The sequence below is a fragment of the Myxine glutinosa genome, chromosome 9 (assembly GCF_964187855.1).
Source record: "Myxine glutinosa chromosome 9, kmMyxGlut1.1, whole genome shotgun sequence".
Lineage (NCBI taxonomy): Eukaryota > Metazoa > Chordata > Myxini > Myxiniformes > Myxinidae > Myxine > Myxine glutinosa.
Genome location: NC_136269.1, coordinates 91,311,532 through 91,337,298, shown reverse-complemented (window position 1 = coordinate 91,337,298; position 25,767 = coordinate 91,311,532). Strand labels below are relative to the sequence as shown.

General features: G+C 45.9%; 1 protein-coding gene across 1 annotated transcript; it reads right to left on the bottom strand.

The window, feature by feature from the left end:
- Positions 1 to 544: 544 nt before the first annotated feature.
- On the bottom strand, positions 545 to 15,204 carry LOC144893694 (uncharacterized). The gene is made up of 5 exons (XM_078785056.1): positions 15,195 to 15,204; positions 14,690 to 15,043; positions 7,846 to 7,950; positions 7,541 to 7,653; positions 545 to 1,414 (listed from the first exon to the last, which is right to left on the bottom strand). Exons 1-5 carry the CDS (start codon positions 15,202 to 15,204, stop codon positions 1,004 to 1,006), a joined length of 993 nt encoding a protein of 330 aa, XP_078641182.1. The 3' UTR covers positions 545 to 1,003.
- Positions 15,205 to 25,767: the final 10,563 nt, after the last annotated feature.

Sequence of the window (25,767 nt, the reverse complement as noted above, 5' to 3'; positions counted from 1 at the left end):
TTATTCCATGTATATAGACAGATATATTATACAGGACCAATACAACGCAGACACAATGGGCCAAATGGCCTCCTCCTGCATCAAAGTTCCTTGTATATCCACGTATACATTTTTGTTAATGCTTGTAACTCACTGAAATCGATGTATTTCTGCAAATCGTAATAGTTGAACTGATCTCTCACACACACACACCTCGAGCTCGAGATGCTTTTGGGTCAAAAATTTCTACAAGTAAATTGCTTGGCTAATGGTTATGGAAATAACTAAATCACAAAGAAACACACCACATTCTTTTTATTTCCTGCAACAACAATACTCAACCATTTATGCAATATGTCAGTCCAGTCTGTTTATTAACTCTTATCGTAAAACTTTTATGCACCATCTCCAGTATGATTGAAAATCATTTGTCAATAACTTGACTTTGCTTGACAATAACTGTGCTTGGTGAATGAAACCTTTGGTTAATTTGCATTTGAATACAGGTCCTTTCTGCAGTTCATTACTGCTGGTACAAAACACAAACTGTAACACGTGATTTTTATTCATTTATCTATTTGTATGCAGCCAGTGACTGCTTGACTGCATCGTTTTCTGGGGGCGAGGCTGTGTCGATGCAATGCCCCCTTATCAGCCACCTGGCACTCATTTTGCCAACCTTGGAAGAATGACAGGCTGAGTCGACCCATCTGGTGTTAATTCAACGGCACAACAGCAGCTTGACCTCAAGACCCGAGGATCGTAAGCCACCCACCTTAACCGTTCAGCCAACACTAGGCTTATACACGTGATGTGGGAATAGTAGTTGCCATTTCGTGGCCCAGTCAGAGTTCTGAAGGTAATTGGGAAATAAATATTGAGATCTTAGGATTCTCAACAAGTAAACCTAATTAGGGCTATAATAATAAGATTAAAAATGCACCGAGGGAACACTCAAAATTAGCAATAAACAAGTTTAAAAGAACAAAAGATTCCGTGCGCATGATTTACTGACTGCTGCAAACTAAAGGGAAACTTCCACATTATCATGTAAATTCTCCGAGACTTCTGTATATTGGGGCTCAAGAGGTAAAGAGTTGGAGAGCTTTTCTTCAGGTGGATCAATATCTGGATAGGTGTAGTCACAATCAGACAGGGTAGCAGAGGTTGAATACTCAAAAGAGTCCTGCAAGGAATCTATTTCTGAGTAAATGTCGTTCTGACCAGTTATGGCAGAGGAAGTCAAGGCTTTGGGATGGTCCTCTGAGACACCATTTTCGAAGCAAATGGCAGATATTTGTGAAGAGCACCCCACTTCAGGTGGATCCTTGGACAAACAAGGTTGTGAGTACACGGCAGGCAGACTCTTAAGGCTTGGGGTGGGGATGACTTCATATACATTCGGCTCTAAATTTATATAAGAGCAATCTTGACCCTACAGACACATGGGCAAAATGAAGATGGAGATTGTTTTTGTTGTTTTTTAAACAAATTTAACAATCCCACTCTACTCGAAACTGTCACTAAATTAAACAATCCCACTCTACTCTAAACTGTCACTAAATTCAACAATCCCACTCTACTCTAAACTGTCACTAAATTCAACAATCCCACTCTACTCTAAATTATCACTAAATTCAACAATCCCACTCTACTCTAAATTATCACTAAATTCAACAATCCCACTCTACTCTAAATTATCACTAAATTCAACAATCCCACTCTACTCTAAATTATCACTAAATTCAACAATCCCACTCTACTCTAAATTATCACTAAATTCAACAATCCCACTCTACTCTAGACTGTCACTAAATTCAACAATCCCACTCTACTCTAAATTATCACTAAATTCAACAATCCCACTCTACTCTAAACTGTCACTAAATTCAACAATCCCACTCTACTCTAAATTATCACTAAATTCAACAATCCCACTCTACTCTAAATTATCACTAAATTCAACAATCCCACTCTACTCTAAATTGTCACTAAATTCAACAATCCCACTCTACTCTAAATTATCACTAAATTCAACAATCCCACTCTACTCTAAATTATCACTAAATTCAACAATCCCACTCTACTCTAAACTGTCACTAAATTCAACAATCCCACCCTACTCTAAATTATCACTAAATTCAACAATCCCACTCTACTCTAGACTGTCACTAAATTCAACAATCCCACTCTACTCTAAATTATCACTAAATTCAACAATCCCACTCTACTCTAAATTATCACTAAATTCAACAATCCCACTCTACTCTAAACTGTCACTAAATTCAACAATCCCACTCTACTCTAAATTATCACTAAATTCAACAATCCCACTCTACTCTAAATTATCACTAAATTCAACAATCCCACTCTACTCTAAATTATCACTAAATTCAACAATCCCACTCTACTCTAAATTATCACTAAATTCAACAATCCCACACTACTCTAAACTGTCACTAAATTCAACAATCCCACTCTACTCTAAATTATCACTAAATTCAACAATCCCACTCTACTCTAAATTATCACTAAATTCAACAATCCCACTCTACTCTAAACTGTCACTAAATTCAACAATCCCACTCTACTCTATACTGTCACTAAATTCAACAATCCCACTCTACTCTAAATTATCACTAAATTCAACAATCCCACTCTACTCTAAATTATCACTAAATTCAACAATCCCACTCTACTCTAAACTGTCACTAACTTTAAAAATCCCACTCTACTCTATATTGTCACTAAATTCAACAATCTCACTTTACTCTATACTGTCACTAAATTGAACAATCTCACTCTACTCTAAATTATCACTAAATTCAACAATCCCACTCTACTCTAAACTGTCACTAACTTTAAAAATCCCACGCTACTCTATATTGTCACTAAATTCAACAATCCCACGCTACTCTATACTGTCACTAAATTGAACAATCTCACCCTACTCTAAATTATCACTAAATTCAACAATCCCACTCCACTCTATACCGTCACTAAATTCAACAATCCCACTCTACTCTAAACTGTCACTAACTTTAAAAATCCCACTCTACTCTATATTGTCACTAAATTCAACAATCTCACTTTACTCTATACTGTCACTAAATTGAACAATCTCACCCTACTCTAAATTATCACTAAATTCAACAATCCCACTCCACTCTATACCGTCACTAAATTCAACAATCCCACTCTACTCTAAACTGTCACTAACTTTAAAAATCCCACTCTACTCTATATTGTCCCCCCCCCCCCCCTCCCCTTCCCACGCCTCCTGCCCCCAAGCCCTCTCCCTCCCACACTTCTCCCTGCTCTCAAATGTTGTGGTTGTGTGCTTCCCCTTCTCTCCCCATCTTGTCTTCCGCTCCCTCTTTTTATATATTTTGTTTGTCTGGTTGATTTGTTTGTGAAGTAAATGTTAGCTCTTTCACGAGCCTCGATTCAGTATACAAAAAAAAAAAAAAAAAAAAAAAAATTGTCACTAAATTCAACAATCCCACTTTACTCTAAACTACTCTTATAATAAGTTATGTACATAAAGTGATCAATATAATCATACATCCACATTTCAAGAAGAAGAATCCTGTTATATAAACATTTGAATAAAATGGAAAGAGTGAAGTTTTGTGAAAACAGAAATAACTTTCCAGAGGCTTTATTTCACATGTAAACACATTATGTTTTAAGACTATTTGATGAAGAAATTTAAGCTCATTGAAAAGTTGTATGATCAATCTATGTTTCCTGGGATTGGCTCAGACTGCAAAAAGAATTCTTAGGGATGCAAGAAAATTAGCTAAGAGACCAAGGGAAAGCATTTAAGATTGGATATTCATAGGAGCAAGAGTATTTTGTTTATATTCTTCACATCAAAGTTAATGCTCAGGGAGGAGAAAAAACACAACAGACGACAAGACTTTTGGCAGACAAATGGTGGAAGAAAACAAGTGGACATTCGACAAACATGACCTTTTGACCAGAAAGAGAAGGCGGATTATTGCAGTAGATAGGTGTGAACACCCCACTCCAAACTCACTCTCCCAAACAAGAAGAAATTATGCATGGAGATGTGAGATAACAAAAGATTGTGGTGAGATGCAAACTCGAAGCACTGGAGATGTGAATAAGACAAGATGAGTCCTGGGAGAAGATGAAAAGAATACCAATCAGTCTCCAGTGAGAAGGCAATTTGCAGTGTGATATAGCAGCCTCCCGATGGCTGCTATAGCAGCCTTCAGGAATCCACAGTGAGATAGGAGATGCCTATGATTTTCAGAGGGAGAACAATACTCCATTTTTTTTTTTTTTTTTTGTATACAAGATCGAGGCTCGTGAAAGAGCGAACATTAATCACACAGAAAGACAAACAGACAAACCGACACATAAAACAAAACATCGGAAGCGGTAGACAAGATGGGGAGAGAGGGGGAGGACACAAACACAACATTTGAGAGCAGGGACCGAGAGACATGGAGACATCGAGAGATCTGTGGGAGGGAGAGGGCTTTGGGGGGGAGGCATGGGAAGGGGGGGGTGGGAGAGGTATAAAACATATGGACACTGCCAGGACTTCCAGGAAAGAAGTTGGAATTTCAAACAAGGTGGATCTGGGGTGAATTAGTGGGGGTAGAAAAGATCAAGGTTTTGGATGGGGGAGGATAAGAGATGGTGGTGAACAGCTGTTTTAAAGACCTGGAGGGAGGAGTGGGATTGAAGGGAGTGAGGGAGTTTGTTCCAGAGGCGGGAGAAAAGAGGAATGAAAGAGTGAAGGTGAGCAGAGAGCCGAGATTTCGGCAGTTTGACCATCAGAGGGTTGCAGGCAGATCTTGTGCGACCTGTAGGAATATTTGGGGGACAGAGCCCAGAGATCATTATGCTATGATCAAATGCTTTACACACCTATGAGAAGTATTGAATAACCAAAGAAGGATTTTACCTGGTGCAAAATGACCAGTCTGTACCCAAATTCCTCGTTTTACTTTAACAGCGACTTGGAGATATGATCTGCCCAAGAGAAATATAATGACTGATGGTGATTGCTGAGAGTTCAAGAGGCTGAACCTCTGAGGTTGATCATGAAATTTGACAGATGGGTTTGTTTGACATTCCTCATATTAGAGTGTAAATCTGTTGAAGTACCTTGATTACAAGTCAGGTCCCAGTTATTGGGCAGCTTTTGGTCTTTTTGAGGTCTGCTGTGAAGGATGAAGCTGCTTCCACTCTGTCACTTTGATGGAAAGCTCTTTGACGTAATGTTGATGATTTGCAAAATAGCAAAGGGAATTTTCCAAGCAAAGAGAAATCATCATCAATGAAAAACATGATAATTGGGCCCAAGGCACTGCATTGGCTGGTGCACACACACACACACACCTCAACAGGTAAAACATTTGTGTGGACCATTTTATATCAAGAGCTACATGCCGTTTGCATTATTGATGGAAGTCAGCCAGGCATGAAGACATCCTTGAATGCCCCGAGCATAGAGCTTGGTGAGCAGAGGTTTGTTGGCCAGAGTATGTAGAAGGCAAGGGATATATTCAAAAACACAAACCTGCCTCTCACTTGACATTCCCGATGTCCATCTATTGTTCTGAGTAAAGAAACCGCATGCCAAAAATTAAATATGAGGATGAGTGTTGGTAAACGAGTCCCAAAATGGTGATCAGTGATTAAACCATTGGAGAGATGGAATGATTAATATATCAACAGTGAATATGCTCATTATGGAAGTCAGATTGACCAGTCTGTAAATGAAGGCGTCTCTATCTTTGTACCCTTCTTGTGTATGGCGATGATGAAGCGCAGCATCCAAACGGACGAGGCAGCTTGAAATGAAGAACCTGATAAAAGGAATGAAAAGAGGAAATGCCAGTTCGGCACAACATGTTTTGAGAATGCGGGAAATGATGCCATGCGAAGGAAATATCAAAGTCATTCATGACCTTCTCCACCTCAGTCTTGAGTGGAAAACTCAAGGGGTCCAGGTGGCAGTAGAACAGTGAAAACAAATAGGCCAGGCCCAAAGAGATAGCTTGGGGACTCTCAATTTCAAAGAAAATTCTGACTTGCAACCATTCTGCTTTGTAAGATGTAGAGCCGTCTGTAGAGAGAAGGTATGGAAGGAGAACATAAGAGACCAATTTACCAGCTTCAACAGGTCTTGGAAGAAAAAGGCAGGTCGGAAAGTTCAATTTTTCTGGCTTACCTAATGACAGACAATTACTGTGGTCTCTGCAGCATTATATAAGGCTTCCCCAAGTTCAGTTTGCCTTCCAAGTCGAGAAAAGAAGCTGCTTGATGAGCACTGCCCCGGAACAAAAAGTTTCCATCTACTAAGGCTGAAAAGATGGGCAGGATAGCTGCATATGCTGGAATTTGGGGACAGAGGCCTGAGGAAGTCTGGGGGTCATGGGTGAAATGCTTGAAGCTAAATCTGCTCTTTCCCATCTACGAGTTGGTCCTTTCTTTATTTTATTATTTGAAAAACTAATAATGACGAACTCCATTAAATTATGCCCGTATTTATCTTGAAACTTGGAACGACCAGTGTGTGCACCTATTCACAAGTTAACGAGAAAGGGATTATTATTTTTTAAATCACTGCTATCTATATATATAAAACACAATGTGTGTGTGTGTGTGTGTGTGTGTGTGTGTGTGTGTGTGTGTGTGTGTGTGTGTGTGTGTGTGTGTGTGTGTGTGTGTGTGTGTGTGTATGTTACCGATAGACTCCTAAACGGAGAGGCTTACGTGCTTGATATTTGACATAGACATGGCCATTGAGCCTGGGACGAACATGGCCGAACTCAAAATATTTGACGATCCATATTTTTTATTCATATTTACCTCAGCGCATTTCAGCGCACGGAATCAACGGAATCAGAGCAGGTGGGCGCTGATTCGCTCAGAGTGATCACGTGATGACGCTATGACGCTATGAACGCTATGACGCTATGAACGATATGATGCTATGAACGATATGACGCTATGAAAAAAAAAATCGCTATGACGCTATGAACGCTATGACGCTATGAACGTTATGACGCTATGACGCTATGAAAAAAAAATCGCTATGACGCTATGAACGCTATGACACTATGAAACGCTATGAACGCTATGAACGCTATGAAAGGCTATGACGCTATGACAAAAAAATCGCTATGACGCTATGAACGATATGACGCTATGAAAAAAAAAATCGCTATGACGCTATGAACGCTATGACGCTATGAACGCTATGACGCTATGACGCTGTGAACGCTATGACGCTATGAAAAAAAAAAATCGCTATGACGCTATAGACGCTATGGGAAAAAAAATCGTTCGCTTTACCAAGGGGCTCGCTCTCCCCCCGTTCCCCTCCCCTCCCCTTCCCCATCCCCCTCCCCTCCCCCGCCCGGCAATGCCGGGTACTTCTGCTAGTTGCTTAATAAAATTGCTTTAAAATTGCAACACTGTTGAGCTAATTATTAGCTGTGTTGTGAAGTTTGCTCTACCATCGCCTCTCATGTTGCTAATGCTTACCATTATCCACGACTCCTTGCCCTCTTACCTGCTGTAAAACCAAGCCCTGTGGTTGGTCCACAATTGAGAATCCATTGTACACTTCCATATCTGGTAAAGAAGCTGCCAAGTTGATCTGATCCGTAGATCTGTCTCGTCCTCCTGTAACCACAAAAGGGAAAAATCAATTTTGGTGATTCAAGGTCTAAATTTCAATTGATAACATGGGATTTATATTTGTACACAGGTCTGGTTGTTTGTGCAAACGTGTGATTATCTTGTAATAGACAAATGATGTGCCACCTTTATTGGATTGGTTACATTCCTGTTTCACCGAATTCCACTTTATCTTACCCCACAGCTTCATCCAAGTAAATAATCCTGCCAGCACAATGCAGATAAGTACCAGAAATCCACCTATTAATCCTCCAGCCAAGCTCAAATGCTTCGCAGAAGACTCTGGGTGCGAGATCAGAAGTGGGGAATAAGACAGAGCTCTTTAGTTCCGTTACCACTCAGTAATTTCCGATTAGCTCTGGGTGACAGAACTATTACCCTCAACACCACCACTTTGGATTGACTACAAGGGTAGGATGGGTCACAAACTTATATGGACACACACACACACACACACACACACACACACACACACACACACACACACACACACACACACACGACCGGTCAAATGTTTTAGAACACCTCAATTTTTCTAGTTTTTATTGAAATTTAAGCAATTTAAGTCCAGAGAATAACCTGAAATGGCACAAAGGTAAACATTAAACTGTTCGAGGTTTAAAAAAAAAGTTTAGGTTAGCAAAAACGGGAAAATAATGTAAATTGCACAGTTATATTGTAAAAAAAGGCCTTCTTCAAGGAACAAGTAATGGGTTAACAACTTACAGCTGTTCTGCAGCAATGTAAGTAAATTAAGCCTTGAAAGTCGATGCAAATAATTACGACAGGTGTCCCAACCTCTGCTGATTACGTGATTACAAACCCCCTGTCTGTATGAATGATCGTTTTTTTCAAGGCCATTTTCCCCGCTGGAGCGGGGGATAGCCTTGCGGGCCCCATGACAATCATGGTTCCCTGTTTGAGGCAATGTTTTTATGGCCGGATGCCCTTCCTGACGCCAACCCTTAGTCGCCTCTTACGATGCGCAGGGATATGGTGTAGCTATTCTAAACCGGGGTACACACCGGGATCATTCATCCCAGCAAGCTGGTACTTAATTTGCCGACCTCGGAAGGATGACAGGCTGAGTCAACCCCCCTGGCGTTAAATTCAGCGATCGACCGGGATTCGAACCCAGGATCCGAGGATCCCAAGGCGGCACCCTAACCGCTAAGCCAACACCAGGTTCCTGTCTGTATAAAAGCAGTATTGGAACAGACTGTTATTACACCCTCTGAAGCATTATTTGGACAATATTGCACTGCAAGAAGTAGTATATTGCAATCATAATGGCGAGAAAAAGGCAATTAACAAAGGTAGACAGACAGACCATTATAACCCTTAAAAGTGTAGGTCTTTCCTTTAGAGAAATTGCAAAGAAAGCCGAGGTGTCAGTGACCTACACCATCAAAAGGCACCTGGAAACTGGAGGAAACTCTGACAGGAAGAGGTCTGGCAGACCCAAAGCCACCACAGAATCAGAAGACACGTTTCTGAGAGTCAACAGCTTGCGTGATAGGCAGCTCACAGGACAACAGCTTCAAGCACAGCTTAACACTGGTCGAAGTAAGCAAGTCTCAGTTTCAACTCTTAAGAGAAGACTTCGAGCTGCAGGTTTGACAGGTCGAGTGGCAGTAAGAAAGCCATTGCTAAGATGGCAAAATAAGAAAAGAGGCTTGCCTGGGCCATGAAGCACCGCCAGTTGACTACTGAAGACTGGAAGAAGGTCTTATGGACCGATGAATCAAAATTTGAAATCTTTGGTTCATCACGCAGGGTTTTTGTACGCCGTCGAGTAGGCGAAAGGATGGTTCCTCAGTGTGTGACACCAATTGTCAAACATGGAGGAGGAAGCGTGATGGTCTGGGGCTCTTTTGCTGGATCCAGATTCGGCAACTTGCACAGAGTAACTGGCACCCTGAACCAAAAGGGCTACCACAGCATTTTGCAGCGCCATGAAATACCCTCTGGTATACGCCTAGTTGGTCACGAGTTCATCCTACAGCAAGATAATGACCCTAAACACACCTCCAGGCTATGTCAAAACTACCTGAGAGGAAAAGAACAAGACGGTAGGCTTCAAATCAGGGAATGGCCAGCACAGTCTCCAGACTTAAACCCCATCGAGCTGGTTTGGGATGAACTGGACAGAAGGGTGAAAGCAAAGCAACCTACAAGTGCAACACATTTGTGGGAACTTCTGCAACAGTGTTGGGAAGAACTTCCCGAACAATATTTGATTTCCATTGTAGAAAGAATGCCACGAGTGTGTTCGGCTGTTATTATATCTGCAAAAGGTGGCTACATTGCCGAGTCAAAAATTGAAATTAAATTTTGTTAAACAAAATGATTCTATGATTTCTTTTTTTATCTCCAATTGTTTATTTTCACAGTACATTGAGACATTAAACTGGGTAAATTTCAATAAAAACTGGAAAAATTGAGGCGTTCTCAAACGTTTGACAGGTAGTGTTTATATATATATATATATATATATATATATATATATATATATATATATATATATATATATTGTTACGGACACGGCTAGGATGTTGTTTGCCGAGCGGATGGCCACTGCGCCCGAACAGTTACCCCGACTAACCCGATTCCTGAACGTTGGCCAAAATCGCGCCACAGATATTCAATGGGGAAAAGACTAAAGCGAAGGATGTGAAGAAGAAGAAGACAGAAGTAGGGAATACGGATATAATTTATTTGCTATTTACAACCAAAAGAAACCAAGGAAGAAGGAAGGATAATAAAATAATTTACAGAAGAAATCAGAGACACAGTGAAAATCGCTAGCTTATCTATGCAGTCTTACTTAACCCAGGACAGAACAAACAAGACGGACTCACACGGGGAATTGCAGAGTGGATTGGCTGGAAGGAGATGGGTGGCTGGAGGGGGAGGAAGGCACGGAGCTGGCTGGAGCTTGATCCCGCACGGGACGTCGGGCTGGACTTCGACGGCCGCCGATGCCACCGATCCTGTCGTGTGCGCGGGGTAACGGGTCGGAGCTGCTTGGTGGAGCCAACGCTGCTGGTGGTGGGTCTGGCGTGACGGGTTCTCTCTCCCTCTCTCACAAACTCCAGGACTCTTTCTCTCTTTGCTTCGCTTCGCCCCTTCTCTCCTCTCTCTTTCTTAGTCCAACCCAGTCCAACTCTTAGTCCAACTCTTCCTCTCTTGCTTAGTCCAACAACAACCTCTCTTGCTTAGTCCAACTCAGTCCAACAACAACTTCTCTTGCTTAGTCCAACTCAGTCCAACAACAACTTCTCTTGCTTAGTCAAACAACAACTTCCAGGCTTTCGCGCGCGCTCTTTATAGCGCCGCAGGCGATCAAGCCGCTGGTGTCCAGGACACGCCCATCGGTCAGCTCGCCTCGGCCCTGATTGGTCGGCACGGCCCTCTGGCTCCGCCCTTGATGACGATGGGCGGGCACGCCCAGGAGTCAGCAGCTCCTCCCCCTTCTTCTCCAAGTCGACCTCGTGGCGAATGGAGTCGCGGAGGGAACAGTTGGCAATTGTTGGAAGGGGAATGTGAATGAAAGGGGATCTACTCTTATTCCACTTGGTGCAATGGAGTATTTAAATTAATGGAAGACACAGCCTTACACTAATACACATAATAAGGATATAACTATTGAACAGGGATATATGGTGTCCTTCGTGTATGCTTTATGGAATTAACTACGGGAACGCCCTTTGACCTTTATACAACAACTGGAGGCAGGAGGGTCCAGAATAAAACAATCAAAAAAACACAATCCTCATATCCACAACAATATATATATATATACAGTACCCTTGGACTTTTTCACATTTTGTTGCATTACAGCCTGAATTAAAATGGATTAAATTGAGATTTTTATCACTGATCTGCACATAATACCCCATAATGTCAAAGTGGAATTTAATTTTTTTTTTTAATTAAAGAAAATTTTACAGAATAATTAAAAATGAAAAGCTGAAATGTCTTGATTCAATAAGTATTCATCCCCTTTGCTCTGATATCTTTGAGATGTCTCTACAATTTGATTGGAATCCACCTGTGGCCAATTCAATTGATTGGACATGATTAGAAAACAGAAGAAAAAAAAAATTCTTTCTCTATAAAGGTCCCACAGTTAGTTAATAGTGCACGTCAGAACAAACTCAGAATGTCAACATGCAGTCCAAGTAACTGTCCGTAGAACTCAGATAGAATTGTGAGGAGGCATAAATCTGGGGAAGGGTATAAAATAATTTCTAGAGTGTTGAAAGTTCCGAAGAGCACAGTGAGCTCCATCATTAGGAAATGGAGGAAAGAATATGGAACTACCCAGACTCTTCCTAGAGCTGGCCCTCAGACCACACTGAGCAATCGGGCATGAAGGACCTTTATCAGGGAGTTGATGAAGAACCCAAAAACAACTGACAGAACTACAGAGTTCCTTGGCTGAGATGGGAGAATCTACTAGAAGGCCAACACTCTCTGCAGCACTTCACAAATCTAGGCTTTATGGGAGAGTCGACAGACAGAAGCCACTCCTGATACAAGGGCACATGACAGCACACCTGGAGTTTGTAGAAAGGCACGTGAAAGACTCAGACCATGAGGCAAAATATTATGTGGTCTGATGGGACAAAAATTAAACTCTCTGGCCTGAATGCATAGTACTGCATCTGGCGGAAACTGAGCACAACTCATCACCCATCTAACACCATCCCTACCGTGATGCATGGTGGTGGTAGCATTGTGCTATGGGATGCTTTTCAGTGGCAGGGACTGGGAGACTTGTAAGGATAGAGGGAACCTTGACTGGAGCCAAATACAGGCAAATCCTTGAGGAGAACCTGCTTCAGAGTGCAAAAGACCTTAGACTGCGACAAAGATTTATGTTCCAACATTACAATGATCCCAGGCATACAGCGAAAGCAACACTGGAATTGCTTCAGAACAAGAACGTGAAAGTCCTTGAGTGGACCAGCCAAAGCCTCAACTTGAATCCCATTGAGAATCTGTGGAAAGACTTGAAGATTGCTGTTCACCGACGTTCCCAATCGAACTTGATAGAGCTTGAGCAAATCTGTAAGGAAGAATTGGAGAAACTTCCAAAATCCAGATGTGCAAAGCTGATACAGATATACCCAAGAAGACACAAATCTGTAATCGCTGCCATAGGTGCTCCGATTAAGTGTTGACTCGTGGGGTTGAATATTTATGCAAATTAGATATTTCTGCATTTCTTTTTAATTATTTTGTTAAAATTTCTAAAAGAAAAAAAAATCTGCTTTGACATTACGGAGTATTTTGTACGGGATCAGTGACAAAAGAAATGTCAATTTAATCCATTTTAAATTCAGGCTGTAACAACAAAATGTGAAAAAAGTCAAGGGGTGTGAATACTTTCAGAAGACAATGTACACAAATACATATATACATACATATATACATACATACATACATACATACATACAAGTGCAGTTGGAGCACTATGTACACAATCTATTTTCCTAACTATAAATATTTATATCTTGAAAAGCAACAAAACATTCTCGTGTCTTGGATTATTGTTAGCATCTCCTTCATCCAACTTTTTGAACACCCTATGAAGTAGGAAAATAGAGATTTGAGCCCAGAGAAAACAGCTAGCTTGTTCCTGAACAACAGAGAATTATAGACTACCGAGCAAGTGGAAATTTCATTCACTATCAGTCTACAGCAGAAGAAAACTTAAAATAAAAAACTATAATAATTATTGGGGTTGAAGGGTTAAAAAATATGGGGGATAAAAAAAGCTAAGAAGCAGTATGGCTCATAGCAGTCTGAAGACTGTGGAAACAAAAAAGGATGAAACTCACCGAGTTGACAGCAGCTAAATTTGTGGTTTGTATACTTGTAAATAAATAACAGATTAAAAACTAGAAAGGCACTCGGTAGAGCACATACCTCCACCAGGCTGAACAGTTTATGGTTTCTATCCTACCGATAGGCCGAATCTGGATTCGGACCTGAACCAAAATCTGATCGACTTGTTCTTGTCACCAAACCAACTCATCCACCAAGTTTTGTCATAACTCGTCCACAACGTTTTTAACTATGTTATATATCACTTTTCGCTCGATCTCTCAATGGTGAAGAATCACTTGAAAGTTTAATAACTCTCATATCCGAATCCATATTCAGATCTTCACGAAAATCAAAACGATTCGTCCTTGTCAGACAGCCAACCTCTCCACCAAGTTTCATCCAAATCCGTCCATAACTTATTGAGATATCCTGCTATGTGTCGTTTTTGGCCCTATCTCCAAATGGTGAAGAATCACTTAAAAAATTATTATAACCGGATCCGGATCTTCACCAAAATCAAATCATTTCGTCCTCGTCACATACGCTACCTCTCTGCCAAATTTCGTCCGAATCCGTCCACAACTTTGAGACATCTTATTCACAGACTGACAAACGGACAAACAAACAGAGGAACAGACAGTGGTTGTGAAAGCATAACCTCCATCCACCTTCGGTGGCGGAGGTAACCACAAGACTGCAATCCTGCCAAGAGCAAAGTTTCCAAACCCTATGAACCAGTTCTTGTTTTCCGAAGCACAATATTTGAATCAGCACAAAAAAAATACAAAGAAAACATAATATTTAAAAAATCTATACAAAAAGAAACACCATCGAAAACCTTGATATTTTCTACCCAGGTAATACACCCCAAATCCACCTCTTTCAATGTCCGTGTTGATGCCATGTTGATGAACATGCAGATATATCAAGTGAGACCAAGATCTCATTTTGACGAACTAAAAAGTTTGTTCGTAACATCAATTCAAAGTGAACATTATTGTTGAGTCCGTCAGTCATGACGAGTACTGTATATAAACCAGGTAATGTTTGAACCACCCACATATACAGGTGTAAAAGGTATAATTATTTTCAGAGAGGATAAAAACGTAACACACTTCCACTAGATTAGTGTAGACCAAGCAACACTTTACAACAATTACTTTGGTCTGTCCAGCCCACTCACCGGATACTGTGATAAACACACTGGTGGTGCTCACGCCGTGGACATTGTGCGCAAGACAAAAGTATGCTCCACCGTCTTTTTCAGAAACAGATTGGATGTTTAGCTCCAGTTGTGTCCCTATTCCAATGAGACCAATGGGAACTTGTCCTCTCGTCTCTGTCATTTCAGATTTCAGGTGTTTTTCTTCTTCCGATAAGTTTATACCTAGTTGTTCCTTTGTCCATTTCCGGCCGATAGTTGGGATGAGCCATCGCAACTGGGCCGGGGGTCGAGCATCAGCCTGGAAAAGCAGTCGCAGTGGACTTCCGGACGCCACCACCAACGATCCGTTCACTTCTAAATTCCGCGGTTCATCTGCAAATACAATCCAAAGATGGAAGGCCAAAATCCTACTGCAAATTGGCTTGAGAAATCAAACTGCGAATTGTGGGTAATAAGGCCCACCTAAGAAAAACTACTTTCTAATCTGAAGAGTACTTATTTCACAAAAATTTTAACAATGTACCCCGAACCATCATAACATCAGATACCAATGTACAAAAGTCCAAAATATTTACACCCTCCACCTATTCAGAGTTAATGATTAAAGCAATTACTCCATCTGGGCCTTAATACCCGCTTGTTATTTAGGCCCATCTCTAATATCTGCAGTGCAAACATATAGAATCATAAACTGCAAGTTTTATATACTAGCAGGTTGCCCCGTGTCTGCACGGGATTCTAAACGGGGTAGGGATGGAGCTGATTGATCGCCACATCTTAATCTTACTATAATTCACCAAATGTCTGTCCGTCTGTCTGTCTGTCCGTCTGTTCCCAGGTACCGCAAAACGGCTGAACCGATCGCAACGAAATTTTGGGTGGGTAATCCTGGGACCCCCTGGAGTAAAATAGGCTATTTTGTTTTTCAATTTTTTTCCCCAATTTTCCAATTTTTTTAATTTTCCAATTTTCCAGTTTTCCAGTTTTTCCAAACACGATGGAATAATATTTACCGATATGAACAGTGATGTGGCTTTATTGAAATTCTACAAATACTGTTTAGATTTTGATGATTTGCGTGTGATATGATTCAACGGATGTTTATATAAATTGTTTAAAATAAAAAAGCCTTAAATTTCCGATATTTTGCCTTTTCATTTGGGCCTCCCAATTGAAGCCCCGCCCACAGGGCAGGTACCGTTGCTAGTCAATATAAATGCTCTAATGATGGCAAGGTGCTCCATTTGAATCGGTTTGTTCGATTAAATGTAGCTTTTTGATGCTTCGGATCCATAATTGAAAAAATTGGATTTTTTTTGTATCGCTATTGACTAATTGCAAATGAATGGTGGGATTCTCAATCACACAAGTATTGCATAACATACATCGACGCATGTCTAGCTGCCATTCTTTTGACAGTGAGTAATACCAAGCCCACCATTAATCCACACACACTGGACAGATGCTCTCCCAACAGTAAATCAGATGCGGTCACCATCCAACCATACATCAACACTTTAGCACATTCATTACATCTGTAAATCTTCTTTACACACACCTTGAACACGAGGTGAGTCGTATTACCTGCACCCGACCTATTTATGTAATCGGCGGTCTCTTGTCTAACAATGTCAAATTTCACACAGAAGTCATAAAATCCATTTCTATATTTTTCCCATTTTCACAAACTTCCATACAAACGAACCTTCCACTCTATAAACTAAACTAGAGGCCATTTGGTTAGTGAAAAGTGCTCAGTGTGCTGCTGTTCCCCTCACAACAGGAAAGTACATTCAAATTTCAACCACCTACCATCCAATGCTCAATGCATGCTTCAATCTGCTAATAATGTCCATCTCACAAGTTGGGTGAGTATTCCCCACTCAGCCTTATTACCCCAGGTACCTTTTGAACGGCCACCTTAGAATCTTAGGAGGAAGAAGAATGAGCTTCCATGTATGTTTACACTTCCATGCTGTTCAAGTATTAACACATCATTATCCCTGAGACCTGGGTGGCTGTCGTTGTTATCGTATGCAGCCTGTGGCTGCTGGTTGCATCATTTCTCTTGAAGCGCGTTAGTGCCGTTGATGCAGTGCTTCAATTACCAGTGAGCAGGTGCTCAATTTGCCGACCTCGGAAGGATGACAGGCTGAGTCAACCCACCTGGCGTTAATTCAACGATCCACCGGGAATCGAATCCCAAGCCAGCACCTTAACCGTTTAGCCAACCCCAGGCTCTCACCTGGGTGGTGAATTGGTTTGAGAAACGATCTCGATGTCACACTTCATCTCTGGCCATCAAAGTCTCTGGAATATAAATCCAATAAAGAATCTCTGGGGATGCATTAGTGATGGGAACAACTGATTAGGACTTGATAAATTTTTGATTGTAAATTAAATAATTTTCTCAAGTCTCAAGTGTGCAGAATGAAGGGTTGGTTGCTGTGCTCGTCTGTGTCTTCCAGGATTTGAGCTTCATTCCAAGTGGAATGGTATCCAACTAAAATTGTTATCCACTGAACTGCCGGAGTTAAATGTACTAGGGCATTGCCCGTACTATATCTATATCTAAAACTAGCAGAGGTACCCGGCTTTGCACGGGAGTGGGAGGAGGAGGGGAGGGGGAAGAGGAGGGGAGGGGAACGGGGGGGAGGGGGGAGGGGGAAGCGGGGGAGGAGGAGGGGAGGGGGAAGAGGAGGGGAGGGGAATGGGGGGGGAGGGGGAAGGGGGGGGAGGGGGGGAGGGGAAGGGGGGAGGGAAGGGTGCGGGGGTGCCCAGGGGAAGAAGGGCCCCTCCCCTCCCCCTCCCCCCCCTTTCCCCTCCCCCTTCCCCCTCCCCCTCCCCCTTCCCCCTCCCCCTCCCCCCTCCCATCCCCTTCCCCCTCGTTCCCCTCCCCTTCTCTTCCCCCTCCCCTCCTCCTCCCCCTTCACACCAGGGGGGTTGACTCAGCCTGTCATCCCACCGAGGTCGGAAGTCGGAACTCATTGTCGTCAAATAAATGTAGCCTGTATGTTTCACTCTTTGTCACATGCCGTTGGTCCCATGTCAATCGGATGAAGTTGAAAAATTAACGTTACGAAGGTTCTCTGGGACGTACTGATTCCGAATAATGAAGTTGAAAAATTAACGTTCCGAAATACGCTAATTACGCTAACAGAAGCGCTGGAGGGAGCACTGCGCTCCCTCCCTTAGATTCCCTCCCTCTTCTGCTAGCGCTAATTACGCGTAACACACTAATTTTAAAACCCGAAGTTTTTTTAATTTTAAGGTGTGCTGTAGTCAGAAGCGCTAGAAGCGCTGCGCTCCCTCCCTTCGAATCCCTCTCTCTTCTGCTTAAGGTGTGCTGTAGTCAGAAGCGCTAGAAGCGCTGCGCTCCCTCCCTTCGAATCCCTCTCTCTTCTGCTAGTGCTAATAATACGCTAATTTTAAAACCCGAAATTTTTTAAATGTTTATGTCTCCGTGACATTCCTGGGACCATCCCGAGTCGAACAGTACTTTCCGCTCGCAAATCCGTCCACGGGTTCTCGAGATCTTAGAGATCATAGATACATAGATCAGGACCAACTCTACTTTATATATATAGATAGACGGCAGACTCTTGGTTTTTAGAAGCTAATTAGCTGCATTATGATCGGATGTCATAACGCCTAACGGCGGCATAATTTTTTTGTTTCAAGCCAAATAAACATGAAAACAATAAGAAAATGACAAAACAATAACTTTAATAAAACACTCAACGGGATCTGTCCCAAAAATTGTGCGGGAAAGGACGTGATAAAAGCGAAAAATAAATGTCAGAGGGGTGATTCGAACCCCGGACTCTGAAAAGATAAGGCGTCATGCTAACAGCTCGACCACTTCGACCCGTCATTTCCGGAAAGCTATTTGTGAGAGTGACTTGAAACGAAAGATTATTTTACGCGCTGCTGAAAGGTATTTATGCGTTATTATTTATTCGCTAGCAAGTGATTATAAATGTTTATGTCTCCGTGACATTCCTGGGACCATCCCGAGTCGAACAGTACTTTCCGCTCGCAAATCCGTCCACGGGTTCTCGAGATCTTAGAGATTGTAGACCCGAAGTTTTTTTAATTTTAAGGTGTGCTGTAGTCAGAAGCGCTAGAAGCGCTGCGCTCCCTCCCTTCGAATCCCTCTCTCTTCTGCTAGTGCTAATAATACGCTAATTTTAAAACCCGAAATTTTTTAAATGTTTATGTCTCCGTGACATTCCTGGGACCATCCCGAGTCGAACAGTACTTTCCGCTCGCAAATCCGTCCACGGGTTCTCGAGATCTTAGAGATCATACATAGATCAGGATACAGACACAGAGGCCAACTCTACTTTATATATATAGATTATATCCCCCCCCTCTATTTACATGAAATGGTTTGGTCCAAAGCGAACGGCTTCCGGAGTTTGGTAAAGAAATCGCCATCGCGTGCACAAACGCGCAGGAAAGCGAATGAATCGCAAATTCGTTTTTATTAGTTTTAAAACATAGTTTAACGCCAACATAGTTTGCAAACGTGAAATAAATGAATACGCTCTCAAATGTGCCATCCGAGGCAGAGTGTGTCCGCCACGTTCGGCACACGCGATAGTTCGCTGCTCTCTGATTGGTTGAATCGTTTTTTGGACATAGCTCGGTAAGTAATTGTCCGATTAATATGAAACCTTGAAAAGGCACATCCTCGGGTCCCCAGCAATATACCTGGCAAGTTAAAAGTATATCGGACCCGTGGTTGTCGAGAAACAGCGGTCACAGACAAACAAACGTACAAACGTACAAACAAACAGAGATTACTGGAATTATAGATAGATTGTGAAAGACACCATGAAGTAGACAATATTTCATAATGTTAATTTAATCTGCTTGAACTTGATAATAGTAACATACATTAAACATCCATGATATATTACGCAACCCTGACTAAACTCGAAATTCCCTGTTTTGGTCGAGAGTGAGATTGACCATCCTGTCATGGAGCAGTTATTGGTGCATTAGTCACCATGAACTTTGAGACCAGTAGGAGTTAAGATCAGAAACAATGTAACAAAGGTAACTAACAGGATAACTGTCTCCAACGGGTTCACAGATGTCTCACCTCAAACTTGTAATTTTTTTGGTGCGTATCTTGGTAGACACGGGAATTCAAGGTAAAGCGATGATGTAGTCATGACACATGGTACATGTTTACCTTAGAGACAACGGCGGTCTAATCAGAGGAACTATCGCTACTAATTAAAATAGGCAAATATTGCCATTTCATGTCAGATCGTTTTGTAAACATTAAGTCGTCAACGTGATAGTGGCAATGTAGGTGTTTGTAAAGGTTAAGATACCCTGATTACCTCCACAAAATGGTGTGATAACGCCCCAAAAGTACAAGATACTAAATACTGATATTACCATGTGCTACGGTCTGTGACCTCCTCTTCTCTTATTCTTCCTCTTCTTCACCCCCACTTCACCCTCCCCGAGTTTGACCTACGTGTTTAACCCAGGATTTGAGATCCTGTGATTGGCTATTGTTATAGTCTGTGACCACTTCATCTTCCTCTTCCTACACCTTCCCCATCCAGAGTTTGACTTGCATGGTTTGACCCAAAATTTGAGAGCCTGGGATTGGATGTGAGGCGGAAGAGAAACAGGACTGTGATGTGGGGGATTAAGGTGTTGCAGTTTTGAGGTGTCTGTTGGACTTTTGACTCAGAAGGCCCTAACGAGGGGATTTCCCAGGCAAGAGCTTGAATGCCTGACATTTTGAGAAATGAAAGATATTCATGGCACCACGGATGGTGGGGGGAAAGTTGAGGATGAATTGACTGCCCCGGAAAACGAGGCAGCAACGGATGGGCGGCCATAGAAGTGTGGCAGGCACAATGATCAATAATTCCGTGCACCAGTGGGTGGCGCGAGCGTCCGGGCGTGGAACTGAGATACATTCCCCGCCTTTCGGCCGATCGGCCACGCCCGGGGGCAAGGCGTGGCCTCGGGACATATATGTGGGCTCGAAGGTCGAGCCCGCCCAGTGCTGATGTGCGAGCTTGTAATAAAGTGCTTTCGTTTGTACCACGCATTGTGGCCTACCTTTTTGGCAAACGAGTTGTGTGTGCACAGCACCACACTGGTGACCCCGACTGGTTCAGCCGTCGCTGACCCCTGAATGCGCCATGGCTACCAACGCCGTCGCCGTCAAACTCCCAGAGTTCTGGGAAGCGCAAGCCGACGTTTGGTTTGTGCAGGCCGAAGCTCAATTCCAACTCCGGGGCATCACGGTGGACGAGAGCATGACTACCACGTGGTCACCGCCCTCGGGCCCAGCACTGCCGCCCGTGTCGTGTCCATCCTTCGGCGCCCACCGGGCGACCACAAGTACGCGGCACTCAAACGTCTCCTCCTCGCCACGTTCGGGCTCACGGAGGTCGAACGCGCCGACCGCCTCCTGGACCTTCCCGCCCTCGGCGAGACATGACGGTCAGTTCGGATGGATTTTATGCTGTCCCTTCTTGGAGACCAGCGCCCGGATTTCCTGTTCCGAGCACTTTTCCTCCGCCAGCTACCTGTACAGGTGCGCCTCATGCTGGCCGGTTCAAAAATAACGGAACCTCGCGCCCTGGCCGGAGAGGCCGACAAATTTTTCGCGGCCTACGACACGCGGTCGGTGTACGGTGCTGCCGTAGTGGATCCCGGTGCGGAGGCTACAGAGCCCCCTGCATCCCTCGTGGCCGCTGCTACGCCCCGCCCTCTATCGCCGCCGCCACCACCACCGCCGCCGGCATGGCCGACACCGCCGCAAACCTGGTGCTACTATCATGCCAGGTTCGGCCGCAAGGCTAGAACGTGCCGCCCGCCGTGTTCTTTTGATGGGTCGGGAAACGACCGGGCCGGCGCTCACTTGCGGCCATGAGCGTCGGCCTTTCTGGCAGCCTCCTGTTCATCACGGACACCTCGTCTGGTCATCGTTTTCTGTGCGACACGGGAGCACAGGTAAGCGTCCTCCCTGCCTCCGCTTCCGACAAGCAAGCCGCGGGCCGGGGCCCCGCTTTGCTTGCCGCCAACGGAACACCCATCCGCACATTCGGGAAGCGTTGCCTCTCACTGCGGTTCGGAGGGCAGCGCTTCCAATGGTCGTTCGTCACCGCCAGCGTGCCAATGGCCCTGCTCGGTGCGGACTTCCTTTGTGCGCATGGGCTGTTGGTGGACGTTAAGCGTCGACATCTCATCCAGGTCGAAAACTTCAGCTCACTCGCTCGTTCGCTGAGCGGCTCGTTGAGCGGCTCATTGAGCAGCTCGCTGAGCGGCTCGCCAAGCGGCTTGCTGAGTAGTGCCTTCCCGGCGAGGTTAGTCTGTACGCTTCCGGCAGCGGACGAGTTTACCCGCCTCCTCGCCAGTTTCCCGGCACTCACGCGGCCCACCTTTTCAGCGATGGCCGTCAAGCACAGGGTGGAGCACCATATCCTCACCGTCGGCCCACCGGTCTATGCCCGGGCGCGCCGCCTCGACCCCACGAAGCTCGCCGTGGTGAAAGCGGCGTTCGCCACGCTGGAGCGGCTGGGCATCGTACGGCGCTCCAACAGCGCATGGGCCTCTCCTCTGCACATTGTGCCCAAGCCCGGCGGCGGATGGCGGCCGTGCGGTGACTACCGCCGGCTCAACGATGCCACCACCCCCGACCGCTACCCGGGCCCGCATATTCAAGACTTTTCCGCCCGGTTGGCAAACACGACTGTTTTCTCCAAGGTGGACCTCATCCGGGGCTACCACCAGGTGGCCCAGGCATTCCAGCGGCTCATGGACAGCGTCTTGCGCGACTTACCTTTCATCTATGTCTACCTGGACGACATCCTAGTCGCGAGCGCGTCCCGGGAGGAGCACCTGCTCCACCTCCGCACGCTCTTCGAACACCTGGGCCAGCACGGCCTGATAATCAATCTCGCAAAGTGCCGTTTCAGCGTCACCGCCATCGACTTCTTGGGGCACTGCATCACCAGGCACGGGGCCATCCCTTTGCCGGCCAAGGTGGAGGCGGTCAGGAGTTTCCCACGCCCCCGCACGATCAATGGGCTCCAGGAATTCCTGGGCATGGTGAATTGTTATCACCGCTTTGTGCCCCACGTCGCCCAGATCCTCCGCCCCCTGCACGAGGCCCTCCGGGGCAAGCCGGGCAAAGGTGACATCGCCTGGACGGAGCCAATGGCCGCGGCGTTTGCAGGCGCAAAGCTGGCCCTGGCCAACGCCACCATGCTGGCGCACCTGGCACCCGATGCACCGATCGCCCTCACCACCGACGCGTCGGACTACGCTGTGGGCGCGGTGCACGAGCAGTCGGTGAGTGGTGCTTGGCAGCCGCTGGCGTTTTTTAGCCGGCAGCTTCGCCCGCACGAACGCCGCTACAGCACCTTCGACCGCGAGCTGCTCGGGCTCCACATGGCGGTCCGACACTTCCGCCATCTGCTCGAGGGCCATCCGTTCACGGCTTTCGTCGATCACAAGCCCCTTGTGTTCGCGATGGCCAAGGTCGCCGAGCCATGGTCGGCCCAGCAGCAACGTCACCTCTCTGCCGTGTCCGAGTACACGGCGGACATCTGTCACGTCGCGGGTAAAGACAACCCGGTGGCGGATTGCCTTTCCCGGTCCGTCGCACACGCGGTCCACCTCTGGATCGACTATGCCCGGATGGCAGAGGACCAGACCGCGGACCCCGACGTCCAGGCCTTGCAGACCGCCGTCATGGGCCTCTGCGTCACCGAGGTGCCATTCGACGTCACGGGCACGGCCCTCTTGTGCGACATCTCCCTCAGCCGGCCTCGCCCCATCGTGCCCGCTGGCTGGCAGCGCCCGGTTTTCGACGCCATCCATGGCCTGTCCCACCCGGGCACGAAGGCCTCCCAGAAGCTCGTCACGGCGAAGTTCGTCTGGCATGGCCTCAGGAAGAACGTCCACGACTGTGCCAGGACGTGCCTCGCGTGCCAGCATGCAAAGGTCCACCGCCACACCCAGGCCCCGTTGGCCCCGTTGGCCCCGTTTACGGTGCCCGAGCATCGGTTCGACCACGTCCAGGTCGACTTGGTGGGACCTCTACCCCCCTCGCGGGGGTTCACCCACCTCCTCACCATGGTGGACCGCACCACCCGGTGCCCGGATGCCGTGCCATTGGCGGCGCCGGCTGCGGCTGATGTCGCGCAAGCCTTCATCGCCACGTGGGTTGCCTGGTTCAGTGCCCCCTCGGACATCTCGTCCGACCGCGGCCCCCAGTTCACCTCGGAGCTCTGGGAACCGGTGGCGCAAGGGCTTGGCATCAAACTGCACCGCACCACGGCCTACCACCCCCAGGCCAATGGCCTGTGCGAGCGCTTTCATCGCTCAATGAAGGCCGCGCTCCGGGCCAGCCTCCGTGATGGCAGCTGGGCCGACAGGTTCCCCTGGGTCCTGCTGTGCCTCAGGACGGCGCCCAAGGACGACCTGCGCGCGTCCTCGGCGGAGCTGGTCTTCGGACAATCGCTGCGGGTGCCGGGCGAATTTATCCCCGACTCCACGGCTCCTTGGTTCGTGGCGCAACAGCACTCCACCCTGCAGGAGACCGCCAGGAGGTTCGCCCCGGTGCCGACGGCACACCACGGTTGCCCGTCCTCCCACGTCGCCCCGGAGCTTCACACGGAGGAGTACGTTTTCGTCCGGCACGACGCCCACCGGGCACCGCTGCGGCCCCTGTACGACGGGCCCTTCCGCGTGCTGGAGACCGGGGACAAACATTTCACCGTGGACATCGGCGGTGCTCCGGATCGTATCTCCGTGGGCCGCCTCAAGCCGGCCCACCTCGATCTGGACCACCCCCCGCAAGCAGCTCTGCCTCCACATCAAGGCCGCCCCCCGGCGGTCAGGCCCCCGGCACCCCCAGCCCCGCTACCCCCCAGCCCTGCACGCATCGCCAGAGGGCGTTTCGGCCGGGTCATCCGGCTTCCCCGCAAACTCACCCTTCAGGTGCGCAGGAATTCTGGGGGGGGCGCATGTGGCGGCACAATTATCAATAATTCCGTGCACCGGTGGGTGGCGCGAGCATCCGGGCATGTAACTGAGATACTTGCCCCGCCTTTCGGCCGATCGGCCACGCCCGGGGGCAAGGCGTGGCCTCGGGACATATATGCGGGCTCGAAGGTCGAGCCCGCCTAGTGCTGATGTGCGAGCTTGTAATAAAGTGCTTTCATTTGTACCACGCATTGTGGCCTACCTTTTTGGCAAACGAGTTGTGTGTGCCCAGCACCACAGAAGCATCATTTCACGGTGGCAACTTGTACGACACATTCAGGCCATGTCACGACTCCAGTGGAGAGTTCACCGAGGGCAAAAGGCTTTGAAGCTGGGACCTCTGCAGTCAGTGAGAACACAAAGCCGGAGAGAGGGACCTCGGAATGTGAGTCGTTCCTTCGTCATTACCCTCATGGCTCTACGTTAGCAGTGCTAATCGTTCCGTCATTACCCTCGTGCCGGCTGTCTTGAGGCATCACCATGTGAGCAAATTTGGCGATTCTGAGTGGGGATTAATGCCAACACAGGTTTCTCATTCATTTGTATGATCTGGTTTTTCCCTTTAAAAAAATAAAATAATATATATATATAGTGGTTCAGAAACTCTGGACACATTTTTAAGAACGATACCTGCAACAAACAACTAAGTTTATTATTGTTCTTTGGTGCAAAACAAAACATGATTACTCGTTAAACAGTCTAATCAGTTATACATGTTAAACAGTCTAACACATGAAACAGATCAGTTCAAATGTTGAAACTGCTTTCCTTCATTGTCTATACACAGCTGTAGCCATGACGAAACGCTCTGACACACAGTTCTGCATGTTTTAGTTGTTAAAGCAGCAGTCTCATTACGGATGAATTGTTTCAAGTCTGAGGGTCGTAGGATTCCTCGCATACACTTTGTGTTTGAGGAAACCCCAACGGAAGAAATCACAAGGTGTTAAATCACAAGACAGAGGCGGCCAATCTACCAGACCACGCAGGCCAATCCAATTGTCTCTAAAGTTCAAATCAAGGACCTGGCATACACTGGCAGCATAATGAGCAGGCGCACC

What these genes read in the sequence shown, in the direction of transcription:
- LOC144893694 (XM_078785056.1), bottom strand. An exon ending in TGTGTTTATCACAGTATCCG is followed by an intron (nt 7,951 to 14,689) that starts GTGAGTGGGCTG and finishes TCTCGCACCCAG; the next exon opens with AGTCTTCTGCGAAGCATTTG. An exon ending in TACTTGGATGAAGCTGTGGG is followed by an intron (nt 7,654 to 7,845) that starts GTAAGATAAAGT and finishes TTGTGGTTACAG; the next exon opens with GAGGACGAGACAGATCTACG.